Below are 21,649 nucleotides of genomic sequence, written 5' to 3' on the forward strand. Positions count from 1 at the left end.
AATAACTCCAGAGTTAAAGACAAGCTGTTAATTAGCTGCATGTGAAAATAACTACAGAGGAGGTAAATTAACTACAGAGGAGGTACATTAACTACAGAGGAGGTAAATTAACTACAGGAGAGGTAACTTAAGGAATGAAGAGGTAAGATAACTCTCTCACGTGTGGAGGTAAGTTTTCTCTTGCCTTATTATCTCTAGCATGATCTTAGTGAATTGAGGCCAATGTACGTTCGTTTGAGTTTCTGAGGTAAAATGGAATCCAGCATAGATATTTGCAGAGAGGAGCAGTATCAATGGTCAGAGGTATACCAGACAGGAAGATGTTGCCGAAGATGACACAAGAGATAATGAGAGTGTTTTACCAGGATTTGGTGGTCATGTCAGTGGGATGAGGTAAATACCATCATTTTAATAATAATGTTTGCTGACTAAACAAATAAACAGCACCAATAGAAAAAAAAAATGCGGTACTTTTTTAGTTAGCCGGGCAAATCCACTAGGTGGTGATAACTACTATTCCCCCTCCAGGCCACCATGGATAGTAGGGAAAGATGTAAGTCTGGTGGAGTTTTATCGCCACCTAATTTGAGATGTAATATTAATCATACAAGCAGAAATTTGACTGACATTTTCAATCCTATTTGGTAGCATTTTGGGTACTTTTCCGTTAGCCGGGCGCAAAAAACACATGTGGAATCACATATTATGATAGTCTATGGTGCTGCTGCATTTTCCAGAGCCATATGCAATTCCGCACAGTGTTTAAAAAAAAAAAAAAAAAAGATACACCCTGAACTACTCTCCTGCACATCGCATGCAATTTTCAATAGAAAACAATGGCTTCTGTTCCAGAAAAAAACACTTGTTAAAACGTTTGGCAAATTGCACAATTGTACAACAAAAACGCACTCTCTGGCCCGGTGCACACCAAAAACCTCTAGCAGATCCGCAAAATGCTAGCAGATTTTGAAACGCTTTTTCTTATTTTTCTGTAGCGTTTCAGCCAGCATTTTGCGGTTTTGGGAAGCGTTTTTGGTGTAGTAGATTTCATATATTGTTACAGTAAAGCTGTTACTGAACAGCTTCTGTAACAAAAACGCCTGCAAAACCGCTCTGAACTGCCGTTTTTCAGAGCGGTTTGCATTTTTCCTATACTTTACATTGGAGGCAGAAACGCCTCCGCAATCCAATATCTGCAGCAGCCCGGGAGTATGCGTTTCTGCAAAACGCCTCCCGCTCTGGTGTGCACCAGCCCATTGAAATACATTACCCAAGCGGATCCGCACCCGCAAGCGGATCGAAAAACGCTGCCGAACCGCTCTGGTGTGCACTAGGCCTCTCTGTTTGCCAGTGCCCAGTTCCGAGCCGGTGAGCTGTGCACTACTGACGCAGCTCGCCGGCCTGGAAGTAGCTAGATAGGGAACTGTTCCCTGGGGAATAGTTTGTTTTATCACCAGTTGCGTGGAATTGTCTGTGATTTCCGCAGATGCAAGCGTGCTCCCTCCCTGACTATACTTACTCTGACAGCTAATGTGACACGCATTTACAGCTCCACGTGTCTTCCCATCATTGCACCACCATTTGCTGTTAATCTGGAATATTCCATAGTCACGGCTTGGCCCGTTGTTGTTTACGGCTGCAGTGTTGTAGCTACTTTCATAATAAGCCAGACAAATCCCTGTAATGAGAGAATAATACTAATGCTTGAAGACTAGTTACCATGGATGTTTGTTTATAGACAGGATGCAAAGTATCGTACAGTGTTGGATTCAGGCATTATTACCACCATGCAAGCAGGTGCTCCTGAAGTGCACTCCCATTCCTGTCAGTAAGGGAATGATTTGCATATCCAGGAGTGATGCATCATGGGAAACCACAGTTCTGTTTTAACCACTTGAGGACCATAGGCTTACACCCCCCTAGTGACCAGGCTATTTTTTACTATTTAGGCCACTGCAGCTTTAAGGCCTCACTGCAGGGCCATACAACTCAGCACTAGTGATCCCACTCCCATTTTCTGCTCACCAACAGAGTTCTCTGTTGGTGGGTTCTGAACCCTGTTGGGATGTTTGTTTATTTTTTTTTTAGAAATATTTATTTCCTTTTTTTTTAAATAATTTTTTTGGGGGAATTTTTACTACACTCCCTCCCCCCACCAGCCAATCAGCACGGTCGGCTGTCATAGGCATCAGCGTATGAGAGCCGATGCTCTCCTGCCTCCCAGGGGGACGGACAGCCGTGTCACACGGCTTGTCTTTCACGGCTTGTCCTTCTAGGTCACCATGAGCTGTTTAGTTATTCTGTAGTCCAGACATCGAAGTGAATGTATCGGACAATCTCCAGTAGGGATGATCAATGATGTGCAAATAATTCTAAGTTTATGCAAATGTATGTACATTTTTATGCAAATATAAGCAGCATATAAATGGACCAATCATTTTAAACTTGGGTGGGACTTGATTGGTCCATTTTCATGCTGCATATATTTGCATAAAAATGTACATACATTTGCATAAACTTGGATTTGCATCTCATTGCATCCCTAATCTCCAGCAGAAATGGATTAAGATTAAATGAGGCCTTAGGCCACATACACACATCAGACCATAGTCTTTTGAAAATTAAAGATCACAGACCAATTTTACCCCCTTCCATGTAGTATGAGAGCCATACCGTCACAGTCTTTTCTATGGAGCTGAACTCCCCAGCAGAAAAAAATCTTTGCAAGATGCTGCACACACAGATGCTGCACACACACAAAAGATCAGTATCTGCAAAAGATCTGTTCCTGCCAAAGATCCGTTCCTGCAAATTGCATTCATAGTCTATGAGATCTGCAGATCATCATACACACCTTGCTTAACTGACATTCATCCGCATTTCTATCCGCGGTAGCCTTATTTTGAGGCATTTTTTCCTTTCTGATTCCCGGCGCTTGGGTGGGCATTTTTTTTTTGGGGGGGGAGGGGTGTTAGCGGTTTCCGGCGTGTTTTTCTTAAGCGTTTTGGTAATTCACTCCCTGATGCCGTTTGCTAAAAACCTCAAACCGCCGGTGTGCACCATCCCACTGAAATACATTAGCCAAGCGTTTTCACAGGCAGGAGCGGTTTGCGGATCGCTGCAAAAACCGCTCGGTGTGCACCAGGCCTATGGCAGTGTTTCTCAAACCTGTCCTTGTGACTCTCCAACGGTGCATGTTTTGCAGGCAGCCTCACCTATGCACAGGTGGAGTAATTTGTGTCTCAGCTAGTTGGATTCCAAGTAGCTGAGACACTAATTACCCCGTATGTGCATAGGTGAGGCTGCCTGCAAAACATGCACCGTTGGAGAGTCACAAGGACAGGTTTGAGAAACACTGCCATAGGCCTGGTGCACACCGAGCGGTTTTTGCAGTACCTCGGAGGTTTCATAAACTGAGGAGTCGGATGATTTTTGTACTGACCACAGCCCTGGTTTGCACCCTAAACCCTGGTACAAATTTTCTATTAATATTGACCAATGTTACCACGTCCATGTAGTATGACTGTTTACCCACACAATCTGCTCATAGTATTCAATCTGTTAACCCTCACTACATGGAGGTGGCAACATTGCTCAGTGATTGGCTAATCGTAATTGAAAGTGTGTACCAGGCTTTAGGACAAAGGTTTAATGAAAATGCATAAAACGAGATGCAATTAATTTTTCCTTGCATTCAAATTGTATGTAAATTATATGCAGCTTTAATTGGACCAATCAGAATACTTCTACTTCCTGTCAATTTTTATTGGTCGAAGTACAAGTTGCAAAACACTTACCATACATGAAATTTGAATGTAGCAGCATTTCCCCGCTCCTCAGAGACCTGTCAGGGCAGGAATGTCAGAAGCCAATGAGTTTCTTCTAGTGGCCGCATGGAGAGGGAGAGCTAGAACTTTGCCTGGGGCCCCTTAGACTATGACCCCAAGCAAGTGCTTCAGGTGCCTGGTGGGTATTTCGGCGCTGGCTTTATCCTGCGCCCAAATCTCCCAGAGGCTGATTCATATGCATGCAACCTGACGTGGCTCAAAGTTATCATTTGCAGCAGGTTAGAGGGAATACTCATTAGGTCAATATCTTTTCACATCACATCATGCGGCAGCATTACAAGTTGGTAATTATAGGTAAGAGCTAATAAAATACATTTTACAGCACGGTTCTGCCCCATACAGCACTTTGAAATATCTATTTACTTTTTGTGACTGTTCTTGTTAAAGAGGCACTGTAGTGACAAATCCAGTAGTAGAATGCAGTGAATAATTCAGGATACTCACTTTTATGCGAATTTTCCTGGTTTCAGTATCAGAAAATAATCCTATATCTATATATTGGTATGAAACCCCAGCCTCTCAGTGACGCTTAGCCTAGGCTGTTTAGCTATGCAGAATTCCCCCACCCACTGTGCCCTCACAGCATTCTGGAAAACCAGGTATTATTTGTACTGTCTTCGGTACGCTGAGTATACAAACATTCCACAGTGATGCACCTGACAGGACTAAAGATGCTGTCACCAGTGATAGATTTCAGGATATAAATCGAGGAAAGATTTTACAATGGGCAAACACTGACCAAATGATTTGTAAATGAATATTGTAAAAAATACAATTTTATTCATTTTGTTATTTTCACTACAGGTCCTCTTCAACCTTCTTAGCAGTAATCACGAGTTCAGCTCTGGCTGGAAAAAACAAGCCAGAAGTGGTAACCCCGAGCTGAATCCATGGTAGCCATCAGGAGGTCTATGCAGAGCAATGCACGCAGGGGGCTTTTTGAAACTCACCTCCCAGGGGTTCCCGACGTTGGCCGCCATTCTTCTTCCTCTCCTCTGAGGCTTTGCTTCCCCTTGGTGAGATTGCCCTCTGTCGTCATGACGACAGCTGGCAAACTCACTATAGGGTTACAGCTCCACCCGGAGGACGGAGGGAGAACTGCAGCTCTGGATCCCAGGGAGGTGAGAGAGTGCTGAGCTTCTGCAGATCTCCCTAGCAGCATGATTTTTTTTTCCAGGTTTTAGGATCTAAAAGCATGCAAAAAAAATTCCACCGCTTTTAGACCCTAAAATCCGGAAAGAATCATGACGCCAAGGGGGTTAAAGAGCATCTGAAGCAAGAGGTATATGGAGGCTGCCATATTTACTTCCTTTTACCCTCCCTGGCGGTAACCCTGAGTCATGCTCGGGGTTGGAAATCTGCAGCTCAGAGCGGTAACCCCGAGCCAGACTCGTGGTGACCACCATGAGGTCTCTGCAGAGTATAGCGCACAGCAGACGTGTTCACTCACCTCCCCAGGGATCCAGACGCCAGCAGACTTTCTCCTTCCTGTCTTCCGAGGCTCTGCATCCCCCTGGTGAGATCACTGCCTGTTCTCATGATGACAGCCAGCGATCTCACTATAGGGTTACAGCGCCACCTGGACTACGGAGGGTACGGAGCAGCGCTGGATCCCAGGAAGGTAAGTACTGGGGCTGCTGCAGGCTTTCTGGCAGTATAATTGTTTTGCGGTTTAGGGTCTGAAAGGGTGCTAAAAAAATGTGGAAATAATGATACTGCCAGGGAGGTTAAACAATACCAGTTGCCTGGCATCCTGCTAAACTTTCATGCACCTGTAGTGTTTGAATCACACACCTGAAACAAGCATGTGGCTAATCTTGTCAGATTAAGCTTGCTGCACACTTTCAATTATGATTTGCCAATCACTGACCAATCTTACCACCTCCATGTAGTATGAGGGCTTACCTACACAATCTGCTCATAGTATTCAATATCTATCGACCCTCATACTACATGGAGGGGGTAAAATTCTTTAATGATTGGCCAGTCATAATTGAGACCTCGGACACACTAGAAAGGTTTTTTGAGCGATTTTGGTGTTTTGAGAATTGCCAGTACTTTTAAAAAACGCTTTGCTAATATAAGTGTATGGAGGTGAGCCCGCTAGAGCGATTGCGATTTTGAAAATCACAAACACAGGACATGCAGCATTTTGTGAGCATTTGGGCTTAAGAACAGAGTATACGATTTACCTTAATCGCCAGAAAATGCAGCACAAATCGCCAACAAAACGCTGACACAGGGCACCAACGTTAGCGATTTCTAGTGGCCCATGGCCTGAAAGTGTGTACCAGACTTAATCAGCATGCTTGTTCAGGGTCTTTGGCTAAAAAGTATTATACTGGGAATACACAATGAGTTTTTTCGGCAGATTTACTGGCTGATCGATTTTACGATTTTTCTGATCGATTTACATTCACTTCTATGAGAAAATTGATCAGAAAAATGAACAAAACAAGATGGGACCTGTTAGAATCGAGTCATCTATCTGCCAAAAAAACTCATGGTGTATTCCCAGCATTAGAGGCCAAGGATCAGCAGGTCTGCCAGGCAACGGGTATTGTTTAAAATTAATTATGTCACCCTCCATATCCCTCTCGCTTTAGGTGTCCCATTTAAAGGAAACCTTAAAGCTAATAGGAGTGAGTTTTAAAGAAAGAAACCAGTTACTTACCTAAGGAGAGGGAAGGCTCTGGGTCCTAATGAGCCTTTCATCCCTTGGTGCCTTTGCTGCGCTGGCAGCTCCTTCGGGATCAGAGTCCCCCTGAAGACAGGCGGCTCCATACTTCGCATGTGCGAGTGCCCTCTCTCACGCATGCGTAGTATGGAGCAGCCCGCCTTCAGGAGCACACGGCTCCCCGAAGACTTCCAAAGCCTACCTTCGGTAGTGGAGAGAGCAGTATTTGACTAATTTAGTCAAATATTGCTACGGGGGATCCAGCACTGGAACGGGCACCGGGAGAGAAGACGGTAGGCTCATTAGGACTCAGAGGCTTCCCTTTCCTTAGGTAAGTATCTGGCTTTTTGTTTTTTTTAAGCACGGTTCCCACTGACTTTAAGTCAGACAAAAAAAAAAACAGTTTTACTTACCTGAGGCTTCTACCGGCCCCCTGCAGTTGCTCTGTGCCACGCCGGTACTCAACGATCCTCCGGTCCCCCGCCACAGCTCCGTTTCGCTTTCGGCAACTGAGCCTGCTGCCTGCCACCGCATCCTCGGACACACTCCCATTCCCGGGAGCGTCTAGTGGAGGCGCAGTAGAGATGAGAGCACAATGGGATGGGAGCACAAATGAGGAAGCGTATGGCCAGGGTCGCAGTGGCCAGTGACAGGCTCAGTTGCCAAAAACTGAGCTGCGGCAGGGGTCCGGACAATCGATGACTACCGACGCGGACACTGCAGGTGGCCGGTAGAAGCCCCAGGTACGTAAAACTGCCTTATTTTTTAAATCAAACTTAAGTATCCCATTTAAACAGTGAAGTAATGCCTAATAATTTATGAACCTTGACACTTTTCTGCATATTTCCTCTGCTTACTTACAGTTAGCGGCACTATATCCATGGTATCCAGCCAGTCCAGTTTCCTGGAAGATTCTGTATAGCTCACATTTTGAATAGACTCTCCCTTCTGAGATGTAGACCAAGCCCAAACAAACAGCAAACAACAGAACTATCTTCATACTGATTAGCTGAGTTAATCACAAGTAATAGGAAGATCTGACCTGAAGAAGAACTAGTAAAAGCAATTTACACATACTTATTAGATATGCCATTGAAGGAATAAACAACAAAAAGCAACTAAGTATACTATTTACATGTAAAAGGTAAAAAATAATAAACAATATATGAAAGTCCCATGCAGACACAGGCCTTTCATTAGCTGGCAAAAAGAACCTGTGCTGAACCTGATCCGGTTTCAGAAACGCATACTTACCTAATAAGAGGGAAGCCTCTGTACCCTATATAGCAGTGATGGCTAACCTTGGCACTCCAGCTGTGACAAAACTACAAATCCTATCATGCCTCTGCCTCCCCGAGTTATGCTTAGAGCTGTCAGAGTATTGCAACGCATCATGGGACTTGTAGTTCCACCACAGCTGGAGTGCCAAGGTTAGCCATCACTGCTATAGAGCATACATGTCAAACTCCGGCTGATAGCCCAAACCTGGCCTGAAGAGGCATCAAATTTGGACCGCAAGTGGTTTCCCCGCTTTGCATTACGTTTGGGCCACCCTAGACCACCAGGGTAGCTATACTGGTGGTGACGCCCTAGATTACCAAGGAAGTAATACGAGGGAGGGAGAGGGAAACCACTAGACACCAGGGAACTGTATAGTCACTAGGCACCAGGGAACTGTATGGGGCGGGGTTGGGCACAATATACCAGGGAACTGTATAGGGGATGGAGGGGGTCCACTGGACACCAGGGAACTGTGTAGGGGAGGGGGGCAACTAAACACCAGGGAACTATATGGGGGAGGGAGAAGGCATTAGACACCAGTGAAGTGTATAAGGGAGGGAGGGAGGCACTAGACACCAGGGGACTGTATAGGGGAGGGTTGCACTAGACACCAGGGAACTGTATAGGGGAGGGGACACTAGACACCAGGAAACTGTATGGGGAGGGGGGCCATTAGACATTAAGATTTTCCCGCGACTTGGTCCCAGTGGTTCATTTCAGCCCACTTGGTATGAGTTTGATACCCTTGCTACAGAGCAGGGGTCTCAAACTCAATTTACCTGCGGGCCGCAGGAGGCAAAGTCAGGATGAGGCTGGGCCGCATAAGGAATTTCACAATGGCGGCGCATCACCGCCTCTGCCCGCCCCTCTCACTCTTCCTTCACAGAGAGGGGCGGGGAGAGGCGGCGATCCGTGCGCCGATTGACGTCAGGAGGGGCAGAGCTGAAGCTGAAAGCTCTGCCCCTTCCAGGAAATGCCGGCGGATTGCCCCCAGGGCGATTTGGGGGCTCTGCAGCCCTCGTTTAGCGGCGGGGATGCGGCGGATTACTTGGGAGCACTGAAGCGAACTATAAGGAAGCTTTTGCCGGCGAGGGCCACAAAATATTGTATCGAGGGCCGCAAATGGCCCGCGGGCCGCGAGTTTGAGACCCCTGCTTAGAGGATTCTCAGGTCCTCCTCAATCCTGCCACTGCTCGCCAGGACCCTCCTTCACATTGGGGCTGCACTCCCCTTCTGAAATACATCAAGATCTTGTTAGTTTTCTTTGGGGGGTCCTTGCTCAGCAATGGGGGAACGGATGGCATGGGAAGTCTCTATAGGATCCACAGGCTTCCCTTTCCTTAGGTAAGTATGTCTTTTTGTACCCGAGGCTAATCTCGGGTACGTATCAAACGCAGATAGAACAGAGGCGCCAAAAAGAGTAAAAACACTATTATTTAAAAACAGTAAAAAGAGGGAAGGTAAGGTGGACTTACCTCCCTCTAGCAGTGGACAACAAAACTCTGAGGTAGAGTAGAATGCATTTATTAAACAGTGTAACTCCTAAAGATGCAACGCGTTTCGCGGGCCACAGTACCGCTTCCTCAGGCTATACAGGAGTTCAAAAAAGCTGTATCCAATCCAAGTATTGAATGAGCGCCTCTGTGGTACACTCAGGTAGGCTTTAACAACTGTGTTTGATATTGTCTCAGCCAACATCATGTTGATAGACTATTAGTTACTGAAGTTCACTATGGTGAATGGGTTCACAAACACACATTCTCGTTAGGATTTGTAGATTCTTGACCCCACATGTCACTTGAGGGTTTACTGTTTGCATGCCGAACTGCACCACAAGAGGTTTGTCCCCACAGCTCCAAATCCCTGGCCGTCACCCCTTCCCCCTCACTCACCTCACACGGGAGATGGGCTGATGTCACCATTCAGTACAGGCCAGTGGAGAGAGAACAGAGAGAGCTGGATGGACAGTATGTAGAAGAGCAGCCTTCTGTTTGTTGTGTGTTCGTCCAAAAGGAGGACTGCTCTCCTACACCCTACCTATTCAGTTCTCTATACTATCAAGTACCAGGCGGTGACGTCAGACTATCTCCTGTGTGAGGTGAGTGAGAGGGCAGGAAAAGAGGCACAGGGGTGCAGGCTTAGGATTGAGAGGCCCTACACCCAGGGCCGGCACTACCAGTAAGGCAAAGGTCCCTGGGGGCCCCAAGCCCCCTTTGCCAGCCAGCCAAAGCGCTTCTATAGCACTGAAACGCGATCGCCGGGAAATTGCCTGAAAATGGTGCAGGCAACGCGATTGCGTTTTGCGGTTTTGGGTGATTATTGCAAATCGCCCAAGCAAGAACGGGCCCATAGGGTTTAATTACACTAGCACTTTCAAAAGCGCTAGCGTTTGAGCGTTTTGCTGAAATCGCCGGCAAAACGCTCAAGTGTGAATGGGCCCTAAAAGTGAGGGAGGGGGCTTGTTTAGATAGGCTTCAAGTCATCTTGCAGGCATACCACCCAGTTCCCAGAACTACAGGGTTACTTTTAGGGCTTAGATAGCTGGCTGCCAGTTCATCTTGCATGCACATCCTCCCAGGGAGGGCACTGTATAGTTGTGGGGCACGTCAGTCGACTTGAGGAGCTATGAAGGGGTTTGCAAAAATAAAGGGGCCTCTACTCTAATGCCAGTTATGGGGGGCCCCCAGATTAATTTTGCCCCAGGGCCCCATCGTTCCTAGAACCGGCCCTGCCTCTACCGGGAAGGGTAAACTTCTTTTGGTGCGGTTGATCAGATGAAAGAAGAACCCGCGTGCATGTCAGGATTTGCACGTTTGCAGACCCCCATATCTGTGAATGCTCGCTCAGGGTGATCAGACAGCTGAATCAATTACAAAGGATTATTTCAGCCACCAGTCATTTAAAACACAAGTCTAGAATATTTTATATTAGTTTTTTTGAAAGAGGTTTTAGAACCTCTTTTGATGGATTCTCCCTATCCAGTATTCCCTTCTGTCGGGGTCAAACTCTTATGTCGTTAGTGCAGGCTTAAACCAGATTCAGAGCACACCTGAACTGGAACACTATCTGACTGAATTCCAGTCAGATAGCGATAAGCTGAAATGGCATATGTGGACATAAGCAACCTGTATATGGTCAGCCAAAAGCACACCTAAATTCAATCAAAAAAAGATTTTTACTAACCTGGGGCTTCTTCCATCCCCTTATAGTCTTTCAGATCCCTCTGTGTCCTCTAGGACTAGGTCACCTTCATTGTGCCACTTCTCTCTTCTAAAATATCTGCAACTGGAATGCCAGTTGCTTCGATTGCGCATGCATGGTCCTAACTGAGCACCTCCTCAATTGTACTCCTGCAGCCGGGTGCACATGTGCAGAATGCATCCAGCCACGAGATCAAGATTGAGGAGGTGCACAAATGGGACCATGTATGCGCAGAAGCTGCGTCTGAGGTTCCAGTCACAGATCTTTTGGAGGAGGCAGAGTGACAGAGGGGGCCCAGAGGACACAGAGGGACCTGAAAGACTATGGCCCCAGGTAAGTAAAAAATCTACCTTTTTGTTCTAATTCAGGTGTGCTTTAATCTGGCCATACACAGGATGATTATGTCCTGATATGCCATTTCAACTGATCCCAATGAAAATTCAATCTCGCTAGATCACTAGCATTAAACAGACATCTATCAAGCACTGATCAACCCTTAAGGTGCGTACACACCTGCGACTATAGTCGTTTGAAACTATCGTTCCCCGATCACTTAAAACGACAATCGTTTAAAAAAAAAGCAGCCAACGACCATTAAGTCTAACGACGGACGAGCTAGATCGTTAAAAACGAACGCTCTAGCTTGGCGGATTTTTTCCAATGACGATCGTTTGCAAAAGTAGTACATCGTTGGAAACGGTCGTTCGTACTAGGCTTGACATGCGCATTTCGCTATTTCTCCATGGAACTTTCCATTTTTATGCGCAAGCGCAATAGTTGCTTTACGTGATGTAACGTTCGTTCTAACAATCAGATCGTTACACACCTTTAAAAACTAACTTTACTTAGGTTGTTCTTTCGTCAATTAAAAGTTTGTTCGTCGTTCACAACGAACGATCATTGTCGTATGTGTGTATGTAGCTTTAGTCTTTACTGTATATTGCTCATGCTAAATGCACTGTGATGTTATCAGCTATGAATTTTACCCCCTAAAATTCCCTGTGTGGGAATTGTAACCCCTACCTAGGACTCTGTGTGGGTGCTAGTCACTTAGCCTCCATGCTGGCCAGATATAAATGTTGCCCATGGTATCATTATTTTCCTGGGGTTGTTCAGAGTAGAGTATGATTTGTTTCAGATTCTCACTATGTTAAAAAAACACAGTAAAAAAGAAAAAAACTAGTAGCAATATAGGAATCATAAAACACAATACTTACTCCCTCCAATGTGGCTTGAGTGTGACTGAAGAGAATCTGTGCTGCTTTTATAGAGGTGACTGCAAACATTAGCCATAAAAAAAAGTTGAATCTCACCAAAAAAACATGCCAAGTGTGCCAGGTATTATCAGGGTACTGTAGAGAAGTTATAGTACCTGGAATCATACTTGTTGAGTAAATGCATTTATCTATGAAATGATAAGATATCCACCACCTGCAGTGGTTTGTTCCAATGTTTGTCCTTGACTTTACATTGGCTCGCTACTGGGAAAAAAAAAATGTAAAGCCTTATCACCCCTTTCTCAAAGAAGAAAGACAATTTACTTTAAATCTCTACAAGGTGGGTATCTGCCACCAAATCGGCCATCAAAAATATCCCTCTCTGATTGAATCTGACAGAAAGGGATCTATTGCCTGCCCACACACTGTGGAGAGATTTCATGCTGAAATCTATTGGAAATTGTTCTTGTTCCCCCCGGGGCTCCGCCCATTCTTTCCCTCCCCCCGGGCCTGTGGTGAGTGTTGGAGGTTCAGGGCCCGTTTCCACTAGAGCAAATCTGCATGCGTTTCCTGCATGCAGATTCACATAGACAATACAAGTGAATGGGACTGTTTCCACTAGTCAGGATTTCTGAGCGTTTTTCTGTGCAGAAAAAATCTGCATAGCAGAGCCATCAGAATTCGCATACCGCTATGCGATTCACATACAATGGATTTAATAGGAAAATCGCATGCGGTTTTGGTATGCGAATTTTCATGCAAAATCGCATACGATTTAGCCTCGAAACAATGGAAAAGCACACAGGCACTGCCATGGTTAAATTCACATACACAATCATCCATGCGAAATCGTATGCGAATTCGAATGAAAATTTGCATACAACCGCATGCGAAATTCGCATCTGCATGCAAATTTTTTCCACTGCGATTCCCACCTCACAAATGGAAACGGGCCCTCACCCATCATATGGGTGCGACTGCTGGCTTCCTCCTGTGTCCTTCACCTTTTTAAATTGCCAACGTGAGCACTCAAACACTCACCACAAACCCAGGGAGGACACATATACTTGGGGGGAGACTGGTGTCAGTAAGGGGAGAAAGTATGGCAACTTGTGTTATTACTGGAGCTGATGGTCTTGCAGGTGGTACCATAGCTCTATCATTGGGCCAATCACTCTACTCGCTGCTACTCATGCAAGTGCAGTGATTGGCCCAATAACAGAGCAATGGTCCCGCCTGCGAGACTATCAGCTCCAGTAGAAATACAAGTTGGCGTTGCCCTACTTCTTCCCCAGAGGATGAAGCTCGGGGATAGCACAGCATGGAGCTGGGGGTAAGGAGAGGATGCAGGGGGTCATCGGAAGACACGAGGGGACATCAGAAGGACATGGGGGACAGCGGAAGACACAGCAGAGGATATAGGGGGACACGGGGAGACAGGGAATAGAAGAGGACAAAGGGTAAGAAGGGGACACCAGGAGGACACTAAAGGAACAAGGGGGACACAGGGGCGCACAAGAGGTGGATCCAGCAGAGGAAGAGGCGGCACAGTGGGGAAGGCAGGTAGACACTCAGCACAGGAACTTGTGTGTTCATATAAGACATCCCCTGAAAATAGCCCTAGCACATCTTTTGGAGCAAAAATTTATTTAAGACACTGTCTTATTTTGGGGGAAACAAGGTATTTGGAATGTAGTATTACTCAATGTAAGATTCATCAGTCCTGATATTTTGCATTTCACGCATGCTGCAATTACAGCTGCCAGTATTTTAGGGTATGTCTCTATCAGCTTTGCACATCTAGAGACTGAGATCCTTGCCCATTCTTCTTTGCAAAACAGCTCCACCTCAGTCAGATTAGATGGACAGAATTTGTGAACAGCAGTTTTCAGATCTTGCCACAGATTCTCAATTGGATTTAGATCTGGACTTTGACTGGGCCATTCTAACACATGGATATGTTTTGTTTTAAACCATTCCATTGTTGCCCTGGCTTTATGTTTAGGGTCGTTGTCCTGCTGGAAGGTAAACCTCCGCCCCAGTCTCAAGTCTTTTGCAGACTCCAAGAGTTTTTCATCCGAGATTGCCCTGTATTTGGCTCCATCCATCTTCCCATCAATTCTGACCAGCTTCCCTGTCCCTGCTGAAGAGAAGCACCCCCAGAGCATAATGCTGCCACCACCATATTTGACAGTGGGGATGGTGTGTTCAGAGTGATGTGCAGTGTTAGTTTTCCGCCACACATAGCGTTTTGCATTTTGGCCAAAAAGTTCCATTTTGGTCTCATCTGACCAGAGCATCTTCTTCCACATGTTTGCTGTGTTCCCCACATGGCTTGTGGCAAACTGCAAGCGGGACTTCTTATGCTTTTCTGTTAATAATGGCTTTCTTCTTGCCACTCTTCCATAAAGGCCAACTTTGTGCAGTGCACAACTAATAGTTGTCCTATGGACAGATTCCCCCACCTGAGCTGTAAATCTCTGCAGCTCGTCCAGAGTCACCAAGGGCCTCTTGACTGCATTTCTGATCAGCGCTCTCCTTGTTCGGCCTGTGAGTTTAGGTGGACGGCCTTGTCTTGGTAGGTTTACAGTTGTGCCATACTCCTTCCATTTCTGAATGACCGCTTGAACAGTGCTCCATGGGATGTTCAAGGCTTTGGAAATCTTTTTGTAGCTTAAGCCTGCTTTAAATTTCTCAACAACTTTATCCCTGACCTGTCTGGTGTGTTCTTTGGACTTCATGGTGTTGTTGCTCCCAGTATTCTCTTAGACAACCTCTGAGGCCGTCACAGAGCAGCTGTATTAGTACTGACATTAGATTACACACAGGTGCACTCTGTTTAGTCATTAGCACTCATCAGGCAATGTCTATGGGCAACTGACTGCACTCAGACCAAAGGGGGCTGAATAATTATGCACACACCACTTTGCAGTTATTTATTTGTAAAAAATGTTTGGAATCATGTATGATTTTCGTTCCACTTCTCACGTGTACACCACTTTGTATTGGTCTTTCATGTGAAATTCCAATAAAATTGATTCATGTTTGTGGCAGTAATGTGACAAAATGTGGAAAACTTCAAGGGGGCCAAATACTTTTGCAAGCCACTGTATATCCCATTTCCAGTCTTGTATGGAACTTTTAGCACCAGAAGGTGACCGAAACTACAGCCAGTATTATAAGGCTGCCAAAAATTTAGTTGTTGATTTAGGTGCTTGATTTAAGTTTATCTGTACTTTATTATCTCAAAGGAGCACAAAGTAAATGTCAGAGAAAAAAATATTTTATTATTTATATTAAGTTTACAAATGATACGGAACATTAAAACTAGTTATAAATTAAAATGGTATTTTTTTTTTCAAGCCATTGTATTAAAGGAGACCTCCATCCAGATGGTGGTGTGCAAGGAAGGTATGCAGTAGAAGTATATCTCATACTTATCGCCACCATTTGGTGTTCTGCAGTGGGGTAGCAATAGGGGATGCAAAGGTAGCAATCGCACTGGGGCCCCTGAACCAGAGGGGCCTGAACCAGAGGGGGCAATCAAGGCCCCTCCTACAAATGCTGTATTCAATTTTCATTGGTTCTATGATGGTAATGATCACCTCAATATGTGTTTTGAATAGTGGTAATCATGAGCAAACTGTTCCTTTTCTCCTGCTAAGCTACGCCCCTGGTGTTCTGCAGGTTCAGAGCTTCCAAAAATTACACATGTATGTTCAGTTCTGATTCTGGAAGGTCCAGTAGATGAGTTTCAGGTTTGGAATCCCAGGTATGGGTAAGAAAAGGAGACAAAAAAAAAATCACCAGGAGTGCCAATAGTGTAGACTTTTTGGGAAATGTAAAGAAATAACAACTACTCACACAGGTGGGTTGCTATAGGCAACCATCATTTCGGGCATGTGAAAAGAAACAGTCTCCACGCGGTGATGGTGACTTGGATGGATCAATGTGGATCGCGCTCCAGAAAAAAATAAAGGACTACTGGATGAAGTCGCAAAGGTAACCCCTGGGACAGAAGAGGAGACAATGCAAGATGGGAGGAGGTTCTCCAATTGTGATACAATATGTAGTGAGTGGAGGTAAGTAATAGGAACACCAATAAAAAAAGACAACGCCTTTCACAGGACCTCCCAGCTTCCTCAGGTCAATATGAGACAGGGTCTGAGCTGTGTATCTCTGTTGCAGAGCGCCAAGTGAGGTCAGTTCTGAGGTTGCTGCTGATAAACTACCATAGGCTACTGGACAGCTCCACAGAAATCTAAGGAACAATTAAGGCTGCATTTCCACCTGTGCGGTGCGAATCGCCACGGTAAAAATTTGCATGCGGAAGCGAATTTTGCATGCGAGTCTATGCAAATTTTCATGCAAATTTTCATGCGAATTTCCATGCGAATTCGCATGGATGATGATGTATGCGAATTTAACCATGGCAGTGCTGGTGTGATTTTCCATTGTTTATATGCGAATTCGCATGAATACCCAAACCTCATGCGAATTTCCTATTAAATACATTGTATGCGATTCGCATAGCGGTATGCGAATTCTGATGGCTCTGCCATGCAAATTTTTTTCTGCACAGAAAAACGCACAGGAATCCTGACAAGTGGAAACAGTCCCGTTCACTTGTATTGCTATGTGAATTTGCATGCGAAAAACGCATGCGAATTCGCGATGGTGGAAATGGGCCCTAAATAATTATGTGCAGGTGTGGCACCTTATCCATGGAACTACAAAGGGGTTGATTCTGGAAATTCCACAATTACAGGACCCTCAGTGATCATGGAGGGGGTCAGTTATTATACTCTGTGGTCAGTTATTATACCAATAGATAGATGTTTAATGATGGGCACAACTGTGATGCTTGGTTTACAAAACATTACACATATTCTAACATGACAGTACTGGACTACCAGCACACTTTTGCTTGGTTTCCAATGAGCCCTCTGATTTCTTCCCACATTCCAAACCAAACTCATAAGTTAATAGCTTTTCTTTAAAACGCTGGTCTAAACATTAGGCCTGAACGATTTTAGGAACAGATTGAATCGCACTATTTCTGTCAAATTGCGAATTTTATTCGATTCACAATTTTCTTTAAATCCAGCTTTAGCACTAAATTCACAATGTACACAGTAACATTTACAAACATGCAGTGACAGAAAATAACATACTATCAAATTGATAGTATGATGTGATTGTCCTTCATGTTTGTAAACCTTACTGCATTATGTGAATTTAGGTGAGAGACTAGAGAAAAAGGTGGAGACTAGAGAACGCATGATCACCATGTGATTGTCGTAAGACTACAGGCGGCAGGCCCTGACACAACAGATCCTGGGTCAGTGAGGTGAGAGGGCAGCTTGCAGGTCAGTCCAGTGCTTCTGAAAATGCTGTGCAGATACAGTAATGGCTCACAGCCTCACAAATTCGGAAAAGACAATTCTGTCACGTGATCGTCAAAGCAGCGGTTTTGAAGATATTATGGCACTTTACCGCTGTGTGCAGCCAGTAGCAATCCAGTGACAGTCCTTCTCCCGCTGAGCACTGTCCTGAGCCCAGCCACAAGGATCAGTGTGTGTGAACAGTAGAGTCCTTCCTTAGCTCTGCGTGATCTGATGTACAAACTGTTGACTGACAGTACTGCCACCCGCCCAGCTGATGACACACTAGGCTAGGCGGAGGGAAACAGAGCGAGAGCCTGTGGGCGGAGTCTGCCGCCCACCCAGCTGATGATGTACTAGGCTTGGCAGAGTGAAAGCCTGCCGCGGCCGCCCAGCTGATGACGTGCTAGGCAAACGGAGGGAGAAATTAAGAACCCTGTGATGATGTAGGGGGTGGAGGCGGCCACAAGGAAGGAGATAGTGAGACCCACTAAGCCGCCGATACGGAGTGGCAAGCGGGAGATAAGACTGCCGGCCTGAACTGGTACACTGCTGCACAGCAGGGGGGGAAATCCTGAGAAATCGCCATGGTCATGATCACGGAATCGTCGTTCGCGTGATTTCGGTCAAAAAACGATAAATCGTTCAAGCCTTCTAAACGTGGCCATACATTACTTGATGGCCACCAGATTTGATCATATGACAGATCCCTCTCTGATCCACTGTCACTTGATAGGCAGCCTGTTGGGCCAATCAAAGTGCAGGGATCACGTCCATTAAAGCCACTGCACCCACCGGCGCTCAGGGCGGGTTCAGTGGAGCAGCCGTTACTTAGAAGGAGTGTGAGATAGTTTGCAGCCCACGCTAAGCTGCATTACCGCACGTACTGTGCGCATAACTCGCGCTCCTCTCATTAGGCTGTGCTGCTTTAGCAGAGCAGCTTAATGAATCAACCCCATTGCAAACAGATTTCCAATAAAGTTAAGCAGGAAATCTACTGAAATTTTTCACAGCCGTCTCCACCTGCTGGAACCACTAAGTCTCCCCTCATGTAAATATGAACCCTCCCCCCCCCCCCATGCTGTGTAGAGTGCTGAAGGCTCACTTGTCCACATCTTCCTCCATTGCCGTTAGGGGCGCTTGTACCCCATGAACCTGCCGCATGTCCTGGCGTCAAATGAATGGCAACGCATTCCACTGTTCAGAAAAATGCAACATAGCGGGTCAAAAGAAAATCATTCCAGTCCTTCACTCATCCATTTTTAGCCTGTTGCTCAGTCCTTTAAAGGGAACCCGAGGTGAGAGAGATATGGAGGCTGACATGTTTATTTCCTTTTTAATAATGCAGATCTGTCTGGCTGTCCTGCTGTAAGTAAGGAGTAAGGAGCTCTTTGGGCAAGACTCCCTAACACTGCTACTGCCTACTGAGTGCGCTCTAGTGGCTGCCTCGCAAGCGCTTTGAGTACGACAGGAGAAAAGCGCTATACGCTATACAAAAGAAGGTATTATTATTATTATCTTTTGAACAAGCATGCAGATCGGTTGACAAAATTAGCTGCATGCTTGTTTCAGGTGTGTGATTTAGACCCTACTGACCGGAATGATCAGCAGTGCTGCTAGGCATCTGGTTTTGTTTAAAAGAAAATTAATATGACAGCCTCCATAGGTCTCTCACATCAGGTTCCCTTTAAAATTCAGCACAGTAAGCATAAGGCGAACCAGTCTTAAAGGGATACTGTAAGGAGGTCAGGGGAAAATGAGTTGAACCTACCCGGGGCTTCTAACGGTCCCTCGCAGACATCCTGTGTTGGCGCAGCCGCTCACCGATGCTCCGTCCCCGCCTCCGGTTCACTTCTGGAATTTCAGACTTTAAAGTCAGAAAACCACTGCGCCTGCGTTGCCGTGTCCTCGATCCCGCTGATGTCATCAAGAGCGCACAGCGCAGGTCCAGTATGGTCCGTGTCTGCGCAGTACACTCCTGGTGACATCAGCGGGAGCGAGGACACGGGCGTGCAGGCGCAGTGGTTTTCTGACTTAAAAGTCAGAAATTCCAGAAGTGAACCGGAGGCGGGGACGGAGCATCGGTGAGTGGCTGCGCAGGGACAGGATGCCAGTGGGGGACCATTAGAAGCCCCGGGTAAGTTCAGCTCATTTTCCCCCGACCCCCCTACAGTATCCCTTACTGAGCATGGTCACAGCAGTGTGCTGCTCGGTTCCATATACTGTATTTTTTGGAGTATAAGACTCACGTTTTCCACCCCAAAATTGGGGGGGGGGGGCGCTAGTCACTGCGTCTTATAGTTCAAATGCAGGGAGTTCCTGACTTGTGAACGGCGCCTGCCAATACGTACCTCCAATCAGCCACAATGTAGGGGACCCCCTGTACTGTGCCCATGCAGAGGAGGACACAGGGGGACAAAGGGGCATAGAGGAGGACACAAAGGGACATAGAGGAGGACACAAGGGGGACAGAGGAGGACACAGGGAGATACAAGGGGGCATGAGGTACAAAGGGGGCATAATCCACAAGATGCCCCTTCACCATGCATGCACCAGGTTTAGTATATATTTTTTCCCCTGGATTTTCTGAAAAATATCTGAAAAATAGGTACTTTCTCTTCCTTACACTACCAGGAACTGTATGCACTGTGTGTAGTCACTGTGCAATGGGCCACAGAGCACATTTTACTGACCTGTGCAGTGCTGCTGGTTACTGAAAGAACACCTGAGGTGTAAATAAACAAATTAAATAAACAATTGTATATACTGTATCTTCCTTCTCCTAAAAATGACTTTTTAAGATATTCCACGGTTTTATTTTATGTTTAAATCTACTTTTTAAGTTTTAACTGTTTTATTGTTTTTGCTCAATGACACATTTATTGTAGTATGCCAGAGCTATTATTGACCATTTTTATCTCTTTCCTGCTCTCAGAAGCCATTTTCTGCTAGGAAAGTGTTTTATAGTTGGAATTTCTTATCAGTGAGGGTAGTAATTTCCTGTCTGAGTCAGGACTGAGTCAGCCACTTACATACCTGATATTTAACTCTTTCAGGCAGAGAAAGAAAAAAAGGGAACACAGCATAGTTATTTGTGTGCTAGGCACTGTACATACGCATGTCTATCTCATCATGCCACATGTCACTTCGGGTATCCTTTAAGTACTTGTCTAGAAAATACAAAATAAATCTGAAGAAGAGGAACAATGTAAATACAGCACAAAATGCCACTAACAACACAGCGTCATTTAAAATTGTGCCCTGTAAAGTGTAACTTTGCAAGAAAAGGGGGGAAAAGCAAGGAAAGAAGGCAGAAAAAGGAAGGAGATAAAAGATGAGAGGTAAAATATGTACAGAAAGTAATCAAAAAAGGAGAAAGCATATCATTACCTGATTGAACAATAAAATAAATGTATACAGGATCTTCTCAAAAAATTAGCATATTGTGATAAAGTTCATTATTTTCTGTAATGTACTGATAAAGGTAGACTTTCATATATTTTAGATTCAAATACACACAACTGAAGTAGTTCAAGCCTTTTATTGTTTGAATATTGATGATTTTGGCATACAGCTCATGAAAACCCCAAATTTCCTATCTTAAAAAATTAGCATATTTCATCCGACCAATAAAAGAAAAGTGTTTTTAAAACAAAAAAAGTAAACTTTCAAATAATTATGTTCAGTTTTGCGCTCAATACTTGGTCGGGGATCTTTTTGCAGAAATCTTTTGCTTCAATGCGGCGTGGCATGGAGGCAATCAGCCTGTGGCACTGCTCAGGTGTTATGGAGGTCCAGGATGCTTCAATAGCGGCCTTAGGCTCATCCAGAGTGTTGAGTCTTGCGTCTCTCAACTTTCTCTTCACAATACCCCACAGATTCTCTATGGGGTTCAGGTCAGGAGAGTTGGCAGACCAATTGAGCACAGTAATACCATGGTCAGTAAACCATTTACCAGTGATTTTGGCACTGTGAGCAGGTGCCAGGTCGTGCTGAAAAATGAAATCTCCATCTCTATAAAGCTGCACCACGATTTAGAAC

The 21,649-nt window shown here is 45.3% G+C and overlaps 1 protein-coding gene across 6 annotated transcripts in view; it reads right to left on the bottom strand.

Moving 5' to 3' along the window:
- LOC137562758 (lysozyme C-1-like) overlaps window positions 1-21,649 on the bottom strand; it is a 115,475-nt gene that overhangs the window by 16,747 nt on the left and 77,079 nt on the right. For 3 of the 6 annotated variants that reach the window (XM_068274418.1, XM_068274416.1, XM_068274417.1), the window contains exons 2-3: window positions 7,387-7,578; window positions 1,520-1,678 (exon numbers count right to left, since the gene is read on the bottom strand). In XM_068274418.1, the coding sequence (XP_068130519.1) occupies window positions 1,520-1,678; window positions 7,387-7,525 (298 nt within the window). In that variant the 5' untranslated portion in view covers window positions 7,526-7,578. Of the gene's footprint in view, window positions 1-1,519; window positions 1,679-1,783; window positions 1,822-3,797; window positions 3,865-7,386; window positions 7,579-21,649 lie in introns of those variants that run through there. The other 3 variants (XM_068274421.1, XM_068274420.1, XM_068274419.1) reach the window with 3 other exon arrangements.

This window comes from Hyperolius riggenbachi, chromosome 3, assembly GCF_040937935.1.
Source record: "Hyperolius riggenbachi isolate aHypRig1 chromosome 3, aHypRig1.pri, whole genome shotgun sequence".
NCBI classification, from domain to species: Eukaryota; Metazoa; Chordata; class Amphibia; order Anura; family Hyperoliidae; genus Hyperolius; species Hyperolius riggenbachi.